Raw genomic sequence first — 21232 nt, 5'->3', positions numbered from 1 at the left:
AGACCGCTACCTTTCTGGCCGATTTTTTCTGTGCCATTCTATACTTTTTCATTGTAACCATGTACGTATAATGGGTTATTTTTTTGAAAAGTACTTGTCTTAAATACCTAATAAATGTTAGGTGTTTAAAGTTACACGTAAGTGGATGATGGCAGCTCTTCGAGGATATTAAAATTATACTGAGGTTTGCTGCAAATGGGCTTAGCCGATGATGATGAGATCATTCCAAAAATTGACCTTTTATATAGTATTAATCAGCATCTTTCCCATTTTTGACTCAGAAAAATTAGAATCCTCGCTTTTAATAGCAGGCACCTCAATAGTAAAATACAGATATAACACATAAAGTGACAATGAGTGATAACTTTCTTTATGTGGAGGTTTTAAGAGCCAGTAAGTAAACAAAGTGACCAAATTATGTTAAATGAGAATAAGAATAAAAGCCTTAAGTGACACACAGATGGAAAACAGTATGATTAAATCATTTGGTCTGAGTCTTTCTTGCTGTGTATATTTTTAAATATCTAGGTGGTATTTAAATGTCTTTTCCCTATAAAATACTCAGACTAAACGGTAAATGTTCCCCTTAATGACTGCAGACGTAGTTCATCTCGCCAGAAAGACTCTACTGTGATAGTTCGTTATTTACTCTTCTGTATCTGTACAGTGTATGTAGGGTTGAGTTTTTTGTAGATTTTGGAGCGTTTTTGTTTTCTAATTGTATCATATATGTGGTGTTCTTCTCCAATTTGCCTTTTTCCCCTTAGCTTAGACTTGGAATAATTGTGATTTTTATGTTTTCTTAGTAACCCTAGGATTGGGGGTGCCTGGGTGGCTCAGTCGATTAAGCCTCCATCTTCGGCTCAAGTCATGATTTCACAGTTTGTGGGTTTCGAGCCCCACATTGGGTTTTCTGCTGTTAGCACAGAGCCCACTTGAGGTCTCCCTCTCTCTCTGCCCCTCCCCTACTTGCACGTGCTCGCTCGCTCGCTCTCTCTCTCTCTCAGAAATAAATAAACATTAAAAAAAAACAACTCCAGAATTTATTTCAACACAACCTCTTAAATGGGTTGTGAGGCTCACTTTTTATTTTACGTATTTTTTATTTAATTTTATTTCTTTATTGAAGATACATGCATACATATATGTAATAATGCATACAGAAAGAATACACAAGTGATATGTAGAGCTTCGTGAATTTTTACAAAATGTACAGATCTGTGCAATTTAAACATCTGTGTTTAAACATAAAAGCTAGGGGCGCCTGCGTGGCTCAGTTGGATAAGCATCCAGCTTTGTCTCAGGTCATGATCTCATGGTTCATGGGTTCGAGCCCCTCGTCGAGCTCTGTGCTGACAGCTCAGCCCGGATCCTGCTTCCGATTCTGTGTCTCCTCTTCTGTCTCTATCTGCCCCTCTCCTGCTGGTATTCTGTCTCTCTCTCTCAAAAACAAATAAACACTAAAAAAAAAAAATTTTTTTTTTTTTTAATAAAATAAACATAAAAACTTGTGTGTCTTTCCTCCCCTCTGGCCCCTTCTCACTTATTTCTTCACTCATCCTAAGATGACCAATTCTCAGGTCCTCTTTTAATTCTACTAGTTGGGCAGAAATGGCTGATCACAGTGAATGTGTGAGAATATGTAATTTAGTATTACTGTTCTAATATATCACTATTTGGCCTCAGCACCCCCTTACACTCTTAAAAATTATGAAGGGCCCCCCAAAATTTTTGTTTATGTGAGTTATATCTCATGATATTTTTTGTGTTAGAAATCAAAACAGAGAAAATTTTATTTGTTTAATTTACTTACTTTAAGTGTTTATTTATTTTGAGAGAGCGTGGGAGCACAAATGGCAGAGAGAGAGAGAATCCCAAGCAGACTTGTGCTATCGGCACAGAGCCCGATGCAGGCTCGAATCCGTGAACCGTGAGATCGTGACCTGAGCTAAAACCAAGGGTTGTATGCTCGACCGACTGAGCCCCAAAACTGAGAAAATTTTAAAACACAAGAGCATACAAACATATTTCATTAGCTGTTGGAATGATGACATCATATGTTATAGAACTTTAAAAAAAAGTCTATACTTACTAGTGAGAGAATGAGAATTTGAAGAAAAAAAAAACAAAAAAACCCACCACACTGGTGATCAGTATTACGAAAATAATTTGACCTCTTGGGACTTCTTTTTTTTAAAGGCTCCAGGGATGCCCAGTGGTTCCCTAGGCCACATTTCAAGAGTTGCTGGTTTAATATATAGGTAGCTTATTTGAACCTTTGCTTTAATGTCCCCACAGAGAACGTCAAGATGCAGACGGGCAAATGAAGGAACTCCAAGATCAGCTTGAAGCAGAGCAGTACTTCTCAGTAAGTTCCGGATACGTTAGTTTGAAAATTGTCGCGTTTGTAGAATTAAAAGTTTGCTGCAGAATGAGGAAAACGATTCTTGTCTTTAGGATAGATTCTTCTAGCAAACATCAGACAGATTGGGATAGGATGTTTTATACCACACAATTCATGTAGAAAGAATAGCTGGGCAAATGACTATTGATAGCTTAACAGAAATCTATTATCATTGCTAGAAAAATAGTTCTAAGCACATCAGTGAAGTTGATTTAAAAAACATTGCTTTTTGAGGAAGAATTTTCATGAAGAAATTGTCATTTTTTTTTTTTTTTTTAATTTTTTTTTTCAACGTTTTTTTATTTATTTTTGGGACAGAGAGAGACAGAGCATGAATGGGGGAAGGGCAGAGAGAGAGGGAGACACAGAATCGGAAACAGGCTCCAGGCTCCGAGCCATCAGCCCAGAGCCTGACGCGGGGCTCGAACTCACGGACCGCAAGATCGTGACCTGGCTGAAGTCGGACGCTTAACCTACTGCGCCACCCAGGCGCCCCAAGAAATTGTCATTTTAATGTTTGCATTTTTTAAATCAGTTTTACAATATGAAGTAGTAATGTCACCTTTGTTTTATTTAAGCCAACAAAATTTCCTTGTCTAAATTAGTAGTATACTTCTTTGCCTCTTTAATCCTACCAATCTGTGTCATTTAATGAGAAATTCTGATACCCAGTTGAAAAGCAAGCTTCTTGGGGCGCTCGGATGTCTGAATCCATTGAGCGTCTGACTTTCGGCTCAGGTCACAATCTCACAGTGTGTGAGTTGAAGCCCCACTTCGGGCTCTCTGCTGTCAGCACAGAGCCTGCCTCAGATCCTCTGTCTCCCTTTCTCTCTGTCCCTCCCCCACTCTCTCACACGGGCCTGCGTGTGTGCGCGCTTTCTCTCTCTCCCCCCCCCCCCCAAATAAGTAATTAATTAAAAAAAATTTAAATCCAGCTTCCAAGTTATTAGCAGAACTTGTATTAGTTACTTGGTTGATTACTAGAAAAGCCCATTAAACTATTAGTTTGCTCGGAGGCCCAACATTACTCAGTGTTCAAGGATAGACCTTGAATGTAGAAATAATGTTCCTGCTGATGGGTGATAATGGCAGTGACATGTTTCTTCTGTTCTATTTTGCTGTTTAGACCCTCTATAAAACACAGGTGAGAGAACTTAAAGAAGAATGTGAAGAAAAGACTAAACTTTGTAAAGAATTACAGCAGAAGAAACAGGAATTCGAGGACGAAAGGTACAGACCGAGATTCTTATCTCTTTTGTTGATAACTGGGCACTCGGCTCCTAGAACAGTACCTGCTGTGCCCTCAGTAAGAATTTGTTGATGAAGTGTATTAGAAACTTTGACTTCCTAGTGAAAATTGAACATTAAAATTATGTATCATTAAAATGTAGGGACTCCTTGGCTGCTCAACTGGAGATCACCTTGACCAAAGCAGATTCTGAGCAGCTGGCTCGTTCAATTGCTGAAGAGCAATATTCTGATTTGGAAAAAGAGAAAATCATGAAAGAGCTTGAGATCAAAGAGATGATGGCTAGACACAAACAGGAACTCACTGAAAAAGATGCTACAATTGCATCTGTAAGTAAAGTTTTTTAGTCCTTTTTTGATTTTAATTAAATTACTGTATCACACATGTTACTTAGAAGTGCTAGGAAAGTACTGCAGACAGAAATGCAAACTTGTGTCTTCTGGCTCTGGGACGTTTTATCCAGTGAACCACTAGCTTCTCGGTGTCGTTTGGCAGAAAGAGGCTCAAAAGAAGAACTACTTGCATTGGCTCTGCCTGTTGGTTAATTCGGAGTGAAAGGACTAAAGGGAAAGGGAAAAAGCCAAAGCAGAAGACAGTGTAAACCATTTTTTTCTTGCTAAACAAATCTTAGTTCAAAAGAATCTTGAAACTACCATGAAGGTAGTCCTATGTAAGTTGAAAAAAATTATAATGAGAATTTCAAGGAGACGGAAAACATCAAGTAGTTGAATTTGTTTTATCAGTTATCCGGGTCATTAAAATGGTACATTGATTAGAAAGTGTGGCATTGGAGCCAGGGATGCTTATTCCCGTTCAGCGGAAATAAGTAGGGAGGCCAGAAGTAGACTCTCGCACGTAAAGACCTTGGTCTGTGAGAGCAGCGTGGACAGACACGTCGGTGGGAAAGGATACAGATGCAGTGAAAGGTTTGGGATGACTCTTTTTGTGTGGGAAGGAATGAAGTTAGATCCTTACCTTTTACAACATAACAAGAATAAATTCTAGCTATCTTAAAGATCTAAAGATGAAAAAGAAAAACTTCAAACAGAACAAAATCCAGAACTCACTGTAGCAGAAGACCACAAACTGCAGGGAGAAGACACTTGTAATGTTTTTATTAAACGAGATTTGTATCTAGAACGCGTGTGGCACTCTCGAGCTCAATGAGAAGAAGTTAAACAGTCCAAAAGGAAAATTGGCCAAAAGAGAAAACCCTAAAAACATAAGCAGATGCTTAACCTAAATACTCTTTAAGAAAGGCTAGATAAAATAACTTTGAAATACCATTTCGTATTCATTACGATGGCAGAATTCAGTATCTAATTTCAAGTGTTTGAAGGGTGTGTGGGAAATGACATTCTTATTTAAAGCTATGAGGAGTATAGATTTAGTATGGTATAGTATAGTGTATAATGTGGCAATTGAAATATTATTTATTCTAAATATGAAAAATTAAATATTCACATAATCCAAAGAAAGTTGATGTTAAGATAAATATGGTAGAGAAATTCAGGTACAATTTTTATAGCAGCATAAATGTTTGTAATAGCAAGAAATTCAAATGTCTTAGCAGTCAGTCTTCTCAGTAGATGAGTGAATGGATAAATGGTATGTGGTAGAAGATGGGACTGCTGTATCAGTTAAAATGATTTAATTAGATCTTTATATATCAACAGTTTAATTCTTTTTTTAAGTTTACTTATTTGGAGAGAGAGAAAGTACACATGCTTGAGCAGAACAGAGTGGGGGGCAGAAAGAGAGAGAGAGAATCTCAAGCAGGCTCTGTGCTCTCGGCACAGAGCCCAACACAGGGCTCCATCCCACAAACCACAAGATCATGCCTGAGCCGAAGTCGAAGGTCGGATGCTTAAACGCTGAACCACCCAGGCATCCCAACAATTTAATTCTTAATATGATCTCCAGTGAAAGCATTTACAGAAAGATACAGTGTGATGCTGTTTATGGACAATTTAAAATCACATAAAACCACGCTATATGTTACGTGTTTGTAATAAAAGGATATAATCATTGATGGGAAGGATGAGCATATCATTCACAATAAAATTTCTTTGGGGAAGGAAGAATAGGAATAGGATTTGGAGAGAATAAAAAAGGATGTCAGCTTCTTTAGTAAAATTTTATTTCGTTTTAAAATGTCCTGGAGGAAATACTACAGTTAAAAATTTTATTCTGCATGATGAAATGCAGAGATCTGTTATAGTATTTGTTTGTTTTTAGTTTATTAAATGTTTTTCTCATTAAAAATACCGCTAAGGATTTTTGAGAGAAGGGTAATGTTTTTGCTTCCTGGGGTGCATATGAAGTCTATCACAGTCAGTGAAATTTTCACCAAGGGTGAATTTCGATAAGTTTCCACAAAGCCACGAAGCATAGATATAGATGTACTTAGAAAAATAAGAATGTTAGCAACATTCTAGGATACTTTCATTTTGAATTATTGCTTTATAACTTAGATTTTGTAAATTGTGATATGATTTTCTTTCCACTTTCGTTCTTAGCTTGAAGAAACTAACAGGACACTAACTAGTGATGTTGCCAATCTTGCAAATGAGAAAGAAGAATTAAATAACAAATTAAAAGATGCTCAAGAACGTATGTATGAACAAAGAATAAGGTTTATATTTTAAATATGCCTAATGTTTTGTCAGTTGTTGTAATTATTAATATAATTTTTTGCGTTTTTCCATATTTCAGAGCTGTCACGGTTGAAAGATGAGGAGATAAGTGCAGCCGCTATTAAAGCACAATTTGAGAAGCAACTATTAACAGAGAGAACACTGAAAACTCAAGTATGTGTAATAAAGTCTAAATATGATTTTGAATTCTTTCAGTTTCTTCTCTCTTTTACATTTTACTTCCAGCATTACAGATTGGCTGTAGCAGTCATTGAATGAATCAGTATTTGTGAACCAATCACAATTACCTGATTTTTGCCAGATTAGAAGAAGCTAGATGTGGTTATTAACTTTGTCCAATTCAGTGTTTACTTACGGTTTCCTTAATTTTTCCATATGGAATCACACTCCCTCCTAATTTTTTATTGTAATCTGGTAAGTGTTTCTGCTTTTAAGAAACTAGAGAGAGTAAACATTTGAGCATCCTTCTGCCAACATTTATGGTTGTACCTGCTGCGTGAATCTTTGTGGGTCCCACATGCTTAGTTCTCTGGTTGAACATACTGTATTTTATTAATGTGATGCCAGTGCAGCATTCTCTTCCTCCAGGATAAAAGTGGATCTGCCTCGTAAAAGTCTCTCTAGGAACTAAAAGCTCACAGTAATAGAAAGTGACATTAGATCAAACCTGATGTACTTTAAACATTTTAAATTATATTTCTTAGAAAACATGAGCGTGAGAAACAAATGTAGGTTGGAGAAGGGTAACGAGTAATGGAGGGTGTGTTACTTAATATAGACAGTGTTTCTCTATCACCCTGTATGTATAGGGAAGGAGATTATTAGTGGTCATATAACTTGCTCTTGGTGAGTTATCAAGAAGCATCGATGTATTTTATTACAAAGTTATGTTTATGTTTTTAAGGCTGTGAACAAGTTGGCCGAGATCATGAATCGAAAAGAACCTGTCAAGCGTGGTAGTGACACTGATGTGCGGAGAAAAGAGAAAGAGAATAGAAAGCTACATATGGAGCTTAAATCTGAACGTGAAAAACTGACCCAGCAGATGATCAAGTATCAGAAAGAACTGAATGAAATGCAGGCTGTAAGAATACTTTCTGAACTCTAGATCGAAGACTTCTTTTTAAGAAGAATTATTTTCATGTCTGCACGTATTTTATTGGTTACAGGGCATTTCTGTTACTTCATAATTGTTAATTGAATGAAAGGAAATTATGAGGTATATGGCATCAGATTAATTTGATGTAATTTAATTTCTTGTAGCAAATAGCTGAAGAGAGCCAGATTCGAATTGAACTGCAGATGGCCCTGGACAGTAAAGACAGTGACATTGAGCAGCTGCGGTCACAGCTCCAGGCCTTGCATATTGGTCTGGATAGTTCCAGTATAGGCAGTGGACCAGGGGATGCTGAGGCAGATGATGGCTTTCCAGGTATGGATTTCTTTTCAGCTCTTAGGCTATTTTCATTAAACGACTTCGTCTTAAAGATAAAGCAATTGATTGTTTTAAGCCCTATGATTGATTCTGCTCTTGAGAAAAATGTTTGTCATTTCTTTAAGAAAAGCCTACTCCTTGGAGTGGGGCTTCAAATGACAGTTTAAACTTACAGTGTTTATTGATTTTTGACAAAAATGGTTGCGAAACAATGCAAAAGAAAATTCCACATATTTGCTTAAGTTAGCTCTCTATGTATTACAGGAAGCTCTCTTTTCAGGTTTTCATTTTATTTTCTCTTAACTTCTTTCTGCATTCTTACTTCCTCTCATGCTGGATGTTTAGTTCATATCACTCAGTCACGCACTATGGAATCCTTGTCATTCACCTACCAACGTTCCTCTACTTCTCTCAATATTGCCACTAAGCCTTCCAGTTCTCATATGCTTCTTGACTCTGATTCTGACTCAGAAGAAGAATCTTTGCCTTACTTACCTATTTCATCGGAACCTGATGGTACAGGTGATATCCTGAAAATCTTTCACCTTTGGGGTTTGTCACCCTCCCCTTAATTTCAGTCCTTCTGCAAAGTTTTTGTAACATTGACTAATTATCCACTAACCAATTGTTCTGGTCTCCGTTAAAAAGAAAGTGCTGCATGAATAAAGAATTTTTAAAGGTATGGTCACATGGCATTGCTACTATATTCGATAGACTTATTTTGTCAACTTCAGATCATTAAAGAGCGTATGGTTTTACCGTCTGTTTCGTCCATTTTCATCCAGCAAGAAATTCTTCCTGAAGTTTCATATCAAGAGTGACGGTACAAAAAAAGCACGTAGACTGTTTGCGAGGATGTATATAGGTTTTCACTGAGTGCTTAGCTAGTCAACATTGTGTTAAGCCTTAAAAGACAGTTCGACCCAGTCTCGGTCCTGAAAGGACTTAGAGTTTAAGTGAAAAACTAGATGGAAAACATAAAATCGCTATGTTGAACACAAAGTTAGTATAAGTGCAGGTCTAATGTAAATGCCGTGGGAAATTAGTGTATGAGCAGCTGACTGTGGGGTAAAATTTAATCCCTTACTAATTGAATGCAAAGTGAAATAGCTATAGTTTTTTTATATTGTTGCCACATTTCCCAGGTATAAAACAGTATATAATATAAATCATAACTAACTGTATTGAAGTTTTAGATTTTAGCAGTAAATTTCAGTCTCACTCAAATTGTTAGATCATCTGATTAAGTCCCTTAAGTTGGTGTAGGACCACATCCAGACATTTCACGTTATGTGGGCTGTTTTTATAAATGTTTATTTATTTGTGAGACAGAGAGTGAGTGTGAGTGGAGATGAGCAGAGAGAGAAGGAGACACAGAATCTGAAGCAGGCTCCAGGCTCTGAGCTGTCAGCACAGAGCCCAATGCGGCTCTTGAACCCACGAACCGCGAGATCATGACCTGAGCCAAAGTCCGACACTCGACCGACTAAGCCACCCAGGCGCCCGTATATGGGCTGTTTTTAATGGCAGCATTTCTGTTATAGAGTCTGAAGGTTGTTGATGTAAGAGAGTATAGATAGGTACTGGAGTCAGAGTTGTGTCCTTGTGTGACACAATTTATGGAAAGCACCTAGCATAGTTCAGTAGGTGATTATTAGAATAACCTCCAAAAATGCTGGTTTGCCCCTAGTTATTTCATTAAATGATACTGGTCAAATGCCTTTGAAACAAATTCTAAGGATTCAGGCAGTTTCCTTTGTTGAACTAGAATTTTACCAATTTTGCTGTTTTGGAATTTAGAAATCTTCTGGTTATATTGCTACTTACTAACCACATTTGATCTGTAATTTACACAACTTCATTTAATTTTATTTTAGCCATTTAAAAAATCCATTTTCTCTGAACATGTAATTATTAACTTAAAAGATTTTCTCTTCAAAGAAGATATATATGCAGTAAATCTATAATTAGGCCTTCTTCCAAAGGAAAAAAATTTCTCATATAGTTGTATCAGTGAGAATAGAAAACTGCTTCTCTTTTTTTGCAACTTTTCTGCTGAACTTTGCAGATGCACGAATTTAATCAGCAGGGGGCATTTGACCATATAAACTATAGCATATATAGTTCCAATGTGGTATAACCTGGATTTTGTTTTGCATTTCATAACTTGCTTATACTGATCCTGCATCATTATTACAGCCTAGATAATAATATAATGATAAATTCTGAGGGGCGTATTTGATTTGTTCTATGACTTTTCTATTAAAATGTTATTATAGTTCTCATTTTCTTAGAATTGTTATGTTTATCCTCATATCTTGTGCTTATTGATAGAATCAAGACTAGAAGGATGGCTTTCATTGCCTGTGCGAAACAACACTAAGAAATTTGGATGGGTTAAAAAGGTAATTGGTAGTTTTGAATATGGTTCTTTTATTTTGCTTTTGGTTTAGCTCTAGCCATTTTACTTTTGTAGTTGTAAGATACATATAACTAGAACTTTTAGATGCATAAAACTTTGGACTTTGATTTGGAATGATGTGATTTTATGTATCTTTGTGGAAAAAGCCTTTCATCATTAATGTGCTGTTAATAATAAAACAGGTTTTGATGCTAGGAAAACAGAAGCCTATTGACTTCAGTGTTTTGCTATTTCAGTGGGAAAACAACTGTGGTTATGATAGAAAGGCTTATTTATTTCTTTTCCTCTGTTACTATGATTATTGGTATTATGTTCATTTCTGGTAAATATCTTAGTCTATTCAGGCTTCTATAACAGAATAGACTGGGTAGTGTATGAACAATAGAACTTTATTTCTCACAGTTCTTGGGGGCTGGAAGTCTCAGGATCAGGATATTTGGGTTCTGGTAAAGGCCCTCTTCTAGGTGCAGACTTCATGCTATGTTCTCACGTGGTGGAAGGGGCTAGGGATCTCTCTGGAGCCCCTTTTGTAAAGGCACTGACCCCATTCATGAGGGCTCTGCTCTTATGGCCTGTTCACCTTCCAAAGCCCCTTCCATTAGGTGTTAGGGTTTAACATAAAAATTTGGGGGGAACACAGACATTCAGACCATAGCAATAAGGCTACCCGTGCTTACTGAATTTTGAAGCTAAATCAGTCTAAAAAATATTTGAATTAATATCCTTCCCAATTTGCTTATTTAAAAAATATATATGCAAACTATAAATTTGTTGTTATTTTAAGGAAGACCTTTTAAGGATATAGTGAGAACTGTTTAGTTATTTAACTTAGGTATTACATGATTTTTGTTGCTGTACAATTTGTTTTCAAAGAAAATAAATGTGATACATAGATTAACTTTAGTCATTAATTCCTTCTCTCCCTCTTTAACAGTATGTGATTGTAAGCAGTAAGAAGATTCTTTTCTATGACAGTGAACAAGATAAAGAACAATCTAATCCTTACATGGTTTTAGATATAGAGTAAGTGTTTTTATTAGAATATTTAGAAACTTTCTCTTGTAAAGTGTATGAGACAAATGTGACCTTTTTGTCAAGTTAGTGCTATTTATACATAAATATATATAGTATAGTTCCTACTGTACCGTTGTTACATTTTCTCATATTTGCCTCATAGAGATGAAAGTCTGGGGTATAGAGTTAGCTAAAACATGTTTTCTGAAACTAGAAAATTTCTGACTTCCTGGAAATACTCAAAATCTCAAGGAGTGATTGAATTAATAGAAGCAAGGTATCCTATGACCCTCTAACGTGGGTCAAAGTAGTCCATTTTAACTTCCGACATAAGTATAGGATAACTAATGTAATTTGATCCTTTAGTAATATTTTATTCCTTTATTAAAAATCTTTTATAGCAAATTATTTCATGTCCGACCAGTTACACAAACAGATGTATATAGAGCAGATGCTAAAGAAATTCCAAGGATATTTCAGGTAAACAGCCTTCTGTGTCTTTCATGCTTATTCTGTTTGGATACATCTTTATTCCTCTCTGTCTTGGTAATGTCTGTAGTATGTTTATATACTGTTTCTGGCCTTTGCTTTCCTTTTGTTCAAGGTTCATTACGACATTTTTATTTTAGTTTTTAAGTTTTTCTTAATGTTTATTTTTTTGAGAGAGAGGAAGAGTGCAAGTGGGGGAGGGGCAGAGAGAGAGAGTGGGGGACACAGAATCCGAAGCAGGCTCCGGGCTCTGAGCTGTCAGCACAGAGCCCGATGGGAGGGTCGAACTCACGAACCGTGAGATCGTGACCTGAGCCGAAGCCGGACGCTCAACTGAGTCACCCAGGCGCCCCTCATTATGACATTTTTAAACTATACCCTTTCTCTTCTGTTTCTGATTTTATGTTCAGCTCTCTATAAAGTTAAAGTTGTTTGTAAAGTTGAATTTTGCACCCAGTAGCCCTTTTACTTCCAATTTAAAGTGAAGCCAAATGCTTCCCTGTTCTACTTTCGTTTTAAAATTAGTCAAACCCACAATTACTGAGTTCCTTCTATGTGAAAACCATTGTGCTTGGGGTACTGTGGGAGAGTTGGCCACTTATTTTCTGGATACTTGTAATGTTTATTTGGGGTGTATTATACATCGTTTCCTCTTTCTTCCTCAACTCTCCAAATACAAATCTTGCCATTAAAGCTATGTTAGCAGTTATCACCCAGTTGTCAGTTTTTGAGAATCATAGAGCATCACTTTGTATAATTGCCACATCCCTTTGGGGGGATTGATTTGAACACTCCCTCCCAGAAAAACTTTCTGATACCCATCAAGCAAAAATTTACCTTTTGGCCTATTCTGATAAAATTGCTGAAACACAGTAAGATCTCCTGGATAAAATAAGGAGGCACATTTGAACAAGATAGATTTTTTTCCTGAAAAGGGAACCAAGTGACTGTCTAAAGGCTTTTCTCATATAAGCTTTTGATTAGACGAAACCTACTAATGTTTGAATGTCATTTTCTTTTCATTGAATAATTTAGGCTAATTTTTATTTTATTTACACTGTAAGAATTGTTACTACATAAAACTGTTTGGAAATCATTCATCATTCTTTTTGCTATTTATAGATTCTGTATGCCAATGAAGGAGAAAGTAAGAAGGAACAAGAATTTCCCGTGGAGCCCGTGGGAGAAAAGTCAAATTATATTTGCCATAAGGGACATGAGTTCATTCCTACCCTCTATCATTTCCCAACCAACTGTGAGGCTTGTATGAAGCCTTTATGGCATATGTTCAAACCCCCCCCTGCGTTAGAGTGCCGCCGCTGCCACATTAAATGTCATAAAGATCACATGGACAGAAAGGAGGAGATTATAGCACCTTGCAAAGGTAAATAGTAAATTACTTGTTCCATCAATGTTCTTTACATTCAGGTCCATTTAAACACATTAGTTTTTTCCAAATATTTCTTTTTAGTTTATTACGATATTTCGACGGCCAAGAACCTATTGTTATTGGCAAATTCTACAGAAGAGCAGCAAAAGTGGGTTAGTCGGTTGGTGAAAAAGATACCTAAAAAGCCTCCAGCTCCAGACCCTTTTGCACGGTCATCTCCTAGAACTTCAATGAAGATACAACAAAACCAGTCTATTAGACGGCCAAGTCGACAGCTTGCCCCAAACAAACCAAGGTAATAAATAAAAATGTTAAAAATTACAGTGTCTTTTTTAATATTTCGCTATTTGTGTTCAACTACAAATTTTCCTGATTGTAATGTACCTTTGCTTGGTATTTTAATGAACTGTGGACTACCAAATGTTGGAAACTATCTTAGTGTATATATCTTATTCATTGATTCAGTTAAATGTAACACAGATTTGTTTACTAAATCACACACATATTAAATTCAACCTAAAATATATAAAGGGCTCATTTTTGTCATGTTTATGTATATAATCATAATATTTTGAGATTTTGTAAGCATATTGACTGATTTAGTGATTTAGTAGACAGGATGTACGCACAGATCCGTAAGTGTCAGGTACGCATATTGTGTTTAATATTGCAAACCTCTTTTATGTTAGACAACTTGGGAGGCAGGATCAAAATCTTGCTTAAGTTTTAATTTCACATCTATAAGTTCAGAATAATAACTCGTTTCTCATTTAAAGAGCAATAGAGATCAACCTTAGAAATGCAGATATTGATTAATGGTTAAAGTGGGTGTGCCTTATATTTGAGGCAGAATTGGGACTAGGAAGTAAATCCAGAGGTAATGATGAATGCAAAAAACATCTTGATGGTACCATTTTCATATGGCGACGTCATAGTAATTTAATTATTGATTCGGAATAACCATTTCTTGGCTTACTAGCTACTACGACATTTGTAAATATTGCTGTTTATTGAAATGAATGTGAAGATTTGGTTAGCTAAAGGATAAAGTATACACTGAGATCAGGTATCCAGTTTTGGGCATCCTTTTTGTTCCCTAACACAGGGCCTTCAGTGCATGAGTAATGATGTGCCCTGGCTGTGTTATCAGAGACCTTTGCATTCTAACCACAGACATCTTAAGTGAAACTTTTCTTGAAACTAGTATTTCAAGGTTGAATGGGTGTTTTAGCAGTGAAAATGCTGAATTTTTCTGTGAGGTATGGGAAAATTAAATACTATAAAATTAGCGATTATGATAGTAATTAAGCTGAAGAAGCTCAAAGAATTCAGAGACACTGAAGGTCATTCTGTGTGCCATGTGCAAAACATCTAAAAATTAAATTTCTGTTATTAATATTGAACAATTAATGCATAGATGCTGGCTATTTCAGTAGCTTACAATATCTCGTGCTTTACAGCTTCCAAAGTGCTTCTATAATCTGTTCTCTCATTCAGCTTTCCATATATTCTGTCATTGGAACTTTAAAATATTTCTGTGGAGTAGAACAGATAGGTATTATCGTCTTTCTTTTTGATTGAGACTCTAGAAGGGCAAATAATTTCAGAGTCAGGACCATAAGAACTCCAATCCTTTTGATACGTTTTACTCTTCTGTGCAATTTGACAAGTTAATGATTTCACTACTTGTGATAACATACAGAATTCGTTTATGAAGCAGTTTTCAGACCAACTGGGGCATATTTTCAATTACATATCAGTTTTCATGTTCACTTCCTTGTAAATACTTTCTTTGTCATCCCCTTCCCTCCAGTTCAGCATTATGGTCTATTGGAGGCACATTTTATTTTTGTTGCTTTTTGTTTTATTTTAGTTCTGGCCCCGCCCTTCGAATCATTCTTCACTGATTTTTTAATACATTTTGCATAGCAACAGTAAGTAATAGGGATTTCTTTCTCTCACAACTATGCATGTAGCTGAAACTAATATCAAAACTGACCGTAAAATGTATAGGGTGTTTTGTGAATATTTTTCATCTAATATATACTCTTTGAAGCTTAAAGCATAGAGATGGGCACATTTAGGATGCAATTTTGTACTTTATTATGCATCTGCAGCATTATTTTCATTGTTAACATCTGTGCCTCCATTGCTTCATTAACTCATAGAATTGTATCTGTGTCTGTCTTACGTGAATCACCCTCCAGTTTCCATTTCATTTTGGGTGTCGCATTTTAAGAGTAGCATACACAAACTGGGGGGTATCCAGAAGGGAGTAACCGAGGTAGTGGTGGGTCATTTGAAAGTGTTACACGTGTAGCAAGTGAAGGAACTAAGGATTTTTTTTTTCCTTAGAGTAAGTGTGCACGTGTGCACATGTGAGCGGGAGAGAGGGAGGGAGAGAGAGAGATCTAAGTAGGCCCCATGCCCAGCGTGGAGCCCAAAACAGAGCTTGATCTTCTGACTGCGAGATCATGACCTGAGCCAAAACCAAGAGTAGGACGCTCTACTGACTGTGCCACCCAGATACCCTAAGGACTAAAGATATTTAATCTTCTGAAGAAATGATTTGGAAGGATGGGAGATCATAAATAGCAGTAAAGATTTAAAGAACTTTTCTGTGGATGACATTTTAGAACAAGAACCAAACATAGAGGCACATTTGTAACTTAGCAAGGGAAAGGTATCAGGCAATCAGAGATTTCCAGAATTGGAAGGCTGGGCTTGCTCTAGAATAGTAAGTGCCTTGTCACCACTGTTGGTACCTGAGTCAAGTGACTGCTGGGTGACACTGTGGAAGAACACCCTCCTCAGCCTGTCACGTGTGTGTAGTCTGACAGCCACACGGCTCTGGAGGGGAGTCAAGCATTGGACTTGATGGCCTTTAACATTCTACTCATAAATTTATAACGTTCCTATAGATAAAAGGGTAGACCTGTTAAAGGATCATTCAGGAACATCTAGGAACAGCATTTCTGGTAGACGTCAGCAGTAATATAATATCTAGCTCTTTGTGTCAGCCAGCTTTATTTGTACTAATATGCATGGTGTCTTTCTTAAATGTTTGGCTTTGTTAGACATCATCAAATGTGTATATATAAGTATGTACGTATTTATGTGTACACTAAAAGATAATACCCATAAACATCTAATCTGTCTTTTTTTTTTTTTTAACTTTTCCTCAGTAGTTGTCTTTGTTAATGACCACACCATTACATTTTTTTCTTTTGGCTTTTGTGACATTCTTGGTTCTCATTCTCCTCTTAACTGTCTTTGCAGCACTTCCTTTTCTCTGTAGTGAAGTGTTTTAAGTTGATGGTTAAGTAAGTGTTAGCTACTGTTATGTGAAATAGTATTTTTGAGGGCATATTTTATGGCAGGCGCTCTTTCTGTGAGTTTTGACTATGTAAGTTATTTGTCTTTATAACCAGCCTGTGATTTAGCCGTTAATGTCTCCACCTAACAGATGTGGAGGCTGGGGCACAGAAGCACCGTGCACCTGCAGTCACACACCTAACCCGCAGCAAAGCCATGAGCTCAGGTCCGGATGGTCTGGTTCCAGATCCCACATCCTCTGCTGTAATACCACATTGCCTCACAGTGAGAACAGTAGAAATGAATTGACAGCTTATAAGGCAGAATGTGTAGAAATGCTATTCCAGGGGAATGATTTCTTGATAATTTTGAACTAAAAAAAAAAAAAAAAAAAAACCTTGCTAGAAAAGTAGGAAATTTGTGAATAAAGTACTGATTTGTGATCAAAATAGTTTGGAGAGATCCTTAGTTTGTTCCAAAGCAGGACACAGAATGCTGGTCTCTGCTGAGGACATTTCTCTTTAATTATTTTCCTTTTCAAGGTCTTCTTTAAAAATCCAGTGTTTAAGCCACATATAAAAGTATAAAGCAAAAATACAACAAATGCTCATTTACCCAGTTTTAAGAAATAAAGCATTGCCAGCCCTGTTAAAACTTAAGTGTCGGGGGAGCTCTTATGTCATCATTACTTTAGTTTTGTTCTTTTCCATTTATAAACATTAGAAAGTTAACAGACTGCTTATTTAGGGGAAAATGAAAAAAATTATATTCAACTTGAAGTGTCAAAAATAAATCCATTCAATGAAGTAGAAGAAAATAGGGGAGTATGTGTCTGATCTTGGATTGGAGAACTTCTTAGGAGTAAAAGCAAAGAAAGTTAGAGATTGAGTAATCAAAAGCTAAAGCCTCGTAAGTTTTAAAAATACCATATATTTGGGGTGCCTGGGTGGCGCAGTCGGTTAAGCGTCCGACTTCAGCCAGGTCACGATCTCGCGGTCCGTGAGTTCGAGCCCCGCATCGGGCTCTGGGCTGATGGCTCAGAGCCTGGAGCCTGTTTCCGATTCTGTGTCTCCCTCTCTCTCTGCCCCTCCCCCGTTCATGCTCTGTCTCTCTCTGTCCCAAAAATAAATAAATAAATAAATAAATAAATAAATAAATAAATAAATAAATAAATAAAAATAAAAATACCATATATTTGCAATACGTATAAGAAAGATGGGTTAGTATCTTTGTCTATAGATAAGTCATTAAGAAAAAGAAGATTGCCTCTTCCCAATATAAACATTACTGAGGAACATGCAGATGCAGCATTACTATAAATACAAAAACGAGATCAAATTGATTATTAAGCAAAGAAATTAAATTAAAACTGCCAACCTGGTAAGGATTAAGAAACATAGTATTGGCGAGATGTAAAGAAATGGGTAGTCTACTATACTTCTAGCAGAACTCAAAGTTGTAATGCTCCCTTTCCAAAGCAGTCTTTGGCAATAATTTTCATGGGCCTGAAGTGTATCCCTCCTGATCAATTTAAGGGAGGAGATAGGAAATCAAACAGATAGTTACAGTACTATTTAAAAAAATTTTTTTTCATAATAAGAAGCATGAGTGAGTGTTAGAGGGGAACAAAGGAAAGCATGGAGGATTCTGCCTAAGGGTATCAAGAAACGTCTCCAAAAAGGGAAGATCAGTAATTTTCCAGGCAGAATAATAAGGGAAAAGACGGTGGTAGGCAAAATGTTGACTTGTAGAGGCACTGAGTTGTCAATATTACTTGCGTATTATGCGTTTATAATGTGCTGGATTAAGATGGGGCGAGGGTGTGACAGGGAGCAGAAGCTGACACTGGAGAGAAAACTTTGAGTCAAGTTGAAAAGGACCGGGCACACTATGCTAGAGGAGTGTTTATTTTGTTCTTCAGAAAGAAGTCTTTCAGCAGGAGATTGGTATGTGTTGACTTTAATGAGCTCCTTCACTAAGGTACTGACATTGAAAATGGAGGGAAGAAACCAAGTTAGAGAAAGCTTTCTTAAGGTGAAATGACAATAATTCGATGGCTGACTGGAAGGGGCTGGAGGGGGTGGTGATGCTTTAAGGGAAGTCTTGCCAGACATCGTGCTAACAGCCTAGGGACCAGACTTTTGAAATTTGAAGACTGGGACACAGGTGCACACTTCACACACACTTCAAAGGTTTTGGAAGGATATGAAATGCAGATTTTTCAAAGCTGGGGCTTGATCAGGAAGGCCCACTGATCTCCCAAGCAGTACCTTAGCTATCAGTTACTGTCTGTGTGAGCCTAGAAAAATGTGATATGTGTCTAAGTGAATAATTATATTTGTGTGTTTTCTTATATATTGTTCTATAGTTAGCACATTTTAAAGTAGAGTAATTTGAGTGGGTTTGTTTACTTTTAAATTAGGGTAACCATCCATCAACATACTCTGTCAGTGATTACCAAAGTCAACTAGCTGCGTCAGAATTCATTTCAGGTTTGTTATTTAAAAATGCAGATACTTAAGCCTCACTACCCCTGTGGTCCAATTATATCAGAATCTCTTGGGATGACACCTGTGAATATGCATTATAAATAGTTTTGAGTAAATCATATAAATTAAAGTTCAGAAACTAACTTTAAAGTTGAAGTCACAGATGAGACTTTAGGGGCCATATGAATTCCTTGGCATAAGTTGATTCCTGAACATCACAGTTACAACAATGAAAAAGTTAACACTACATTGGATGTTGCATTAGATGATTGGATTAGATTGGAAAGAAAAGACCACGTATATCCCTGCTCTAAGTCCAGTTTACTCAGCGAAGATAAGTAGCTATGATGCTGATACAGTAAATCCTTGGTTTGTGAACATAATTCGTTGCAGAAACATGCTTGTAATCTGAAGCATTTGTATATCAAAGTGAATTTCCCTGTAAGAAATAATGGAAACTCAGATGATTTGTTCCAAAACCCAAAAATATTCATATAAAAATGATTGCAGTACTGTAATATAATACAAAATAATAAAGAAAATACAAGATATAAAGAAAAATAGATTGACCTGTATTTACCTACCTTTGAAAGCCTTTGTGGCTGGTGTGAGGGAGACGAGAGAGGAGGGTTATTGTGTAGGATGACTTTCACTGTCACTAATGGAATCACTACAATCTCTTGGCTCAATGGAATCTTTTTTCTGCATGGGGGCCATCGTGTAAGCTTGCACTGATGTTGCCTACAGTACATTATTACTAAACTCTTGCCATATACTGTATTTCATGAAACTGGCGGTAAAGCAGCAGAGGAAAGGGTCTGTATCTGCAGGCAGTCTGGCCTAGAATGAAGCAAAGCATTCCTAAGCTTACTCTCGTGTGGAACAGCAAAAGACTGTCCATAGGTGCTTTGTTTTGTTTTAAAATTTTTAAAATGTTTTTATTTATTTTTGAGAGAGCGAGCAGGGGAGGGGCAGAGAGAGGGAGACATAGGATCTGAAGTGGGCTCCGTGCTGAGAACAGAGAGCTCCATATGGGGCTCAAACTCCCAAACTGTGAGATCATGAGCTGAAGTTGGACACTTCACTGACTGAGCCACCCAGGTGCCCCTCCATAGATGCTTTGAAGTGACAAAAAATATACTAGTGCCAGTTGTGGGCACCTTCCAACGTTCTGAAAAATCACTGATTTTGCCAAACACCATGGTCTGAGACCAAGCATCAGAGCATGGGAGATGATCACCCACAATCCCACAGTGAGAGAGAGAAGAGAAAAAAGAGAGAGAGAGAGAGAGAGAGAGGGAGAACACCATTGGCTCAGTTGTGATCCCATGACATTCATCCTCACCTACTACTTGTATTGCAAGACACTGCTCGCTCATTAAGTTAAAATTTATTAGAAACGTTTGCTCATCTTGCAGAACAAGTTACTTGCAATCCAAGTTTTACTGTATACCTGTGGTTTTTCTCTTGTTCATAGTTGTTCATAGAGAGCATCACTATCAGTGACCCATTGAACAAATAGGGTCCTGCTAGAATCGAGAAAGTTGCATTCTTAGTGTTACTCTCTCTTTAAACTAGGACTTGTGGTACTATTCTAGAAAAATGTGAGCTGGTACTCTGGGTCCTTTTGTGAAGGGAGTGTGGACAGGTGTTGAGCTTTCATAGTTCTCAAATCAGAGTAGGCATCAGGATGGTTAGTTACATCATCTGGGCCCAGTGGGGAGAAGATTGTATCTTATCCACAAATATCATCTGGTTCTCTGGTATTCTGGAAAGCATACCTTATATATGTACATTATATGCGTTTATATATAAAGGGAAAGAAGAGTTCCCTGTGTGCTACCATCGTAATTTTGACTGTGTTGTTACTGATGAAGGGAGCACAAAGTGTGATTTCTAGATAATTAGCATGTTAAACTGCTATTTCTAAAGTGTCAGAGTGTAAATTTACAAACCTCCTATTGCAGATTGCTTGATTTGGCATTTAAAGACTGGGATTGGTCATTTGATGATGTTGATGGTGGTGATGATGATGACGATGTTTTTGATTTCTGAAGAAATAAATGGGGTAAATCAAAAAATGAAAAATGAGTTATCTTAGTATTTCCAAGTAGTGCATGTGATTTGCACTTGGGTTTTCATTGGTTTTGACTAGTTTTTGAATTTTATTAAGTTTTTATTTTTAATAATATATTTGAAAAGTAGTTTTCAGAAAAGCTTCTAACTGCAATTTCCATGTTAAGTTATAAAAGTGAAATGCTATGTTCAGAATCTTTTTTAGCTACATATTTTCAAATCAGTTGAATTAGTTTTTTATCTTAGGAATAGAACATGTAGACATAACAAAAGAAGCTAATTCTAGTACTTT

At 36.7% G+C, this 21232-nt stretch overlaps 1 protein-coding gene across 4 annotated transcripts in view; it reads left to right on the top strand.

The window, feature by feature from the left end:
• Positions 1-21232, top strand: part of ROCK2 (Rho associated coiled-coil containing protein kinase 2) — a 141826-nt gene that overhangs the window by 116184 nt on the left and 4410 nt on the right. For 3 of the 4 annotated variants that reach the window (XM_047845184.1, XM_047845186.1, XM_047845187.1), the window contains exons 21-33: positions 2299-2368; positions 3531-3634; positions 3796-3982; positions 6173-6266; positions 6369-6463; positions 7215-7394; positions 7574-7742; positions 10080-10150; positions 11102-11190; positions 11583-11661; positions 12793-13054; positions 13142-13355; positions 14934-17387. In XM_047845184.1, coding sequence (XP_047701140.1) covers positions 2299-2368; positions 3531-3634; positions 3796-3982; positions 6173-6266; positions 6369-6463; positions 7215-7394; positions 7574-7742; positions 10080-10150; positions 11102-11190; positions 11583-11661; positions 12793-13054; positions 13142-13355; positions 14934-14967 — 1648 coding nt within the window. In that variant the 3' untranslated portion in view covers positions 14968-17387. Of the gene's footprint in view, positions 1-2298; positions 2369-3530; positions 3635-3795; positions 3983-6172; positions 6267-6368; positions 6464-7214; positions 7395-7573; positions 7743-10079; positions 10151-11101; positions 11191-11582; positions 11662-12792; positions 13055-13141; positions 13356-14933; positions 17388-21232 lie in introns of those variants that run through there. The other variant, XM_047845185.1, reaches the window with a different exon arrangement.

The sequence above is a fragment of the Prionailurus viverrinus genome, unplaced genomic scaffold (genome assembly GCF_022837055.1).
Source record: "Prionailurus viverrinus isolate Anna unplaced genomic scaffold, UM_Priviv_1.0 scaffold_33, whole genome shotgun sequence".
NCBI lineage: Eukaryota > Metazoa > Chordata > Mammalia > Carnivora > Felidae > Prionailurus > Prionailurus viverrinus.
Note: the sequence above shows the minus strand (reverse complement) of the source record. Positions and strands in the feature narration are given on the sequence as shown.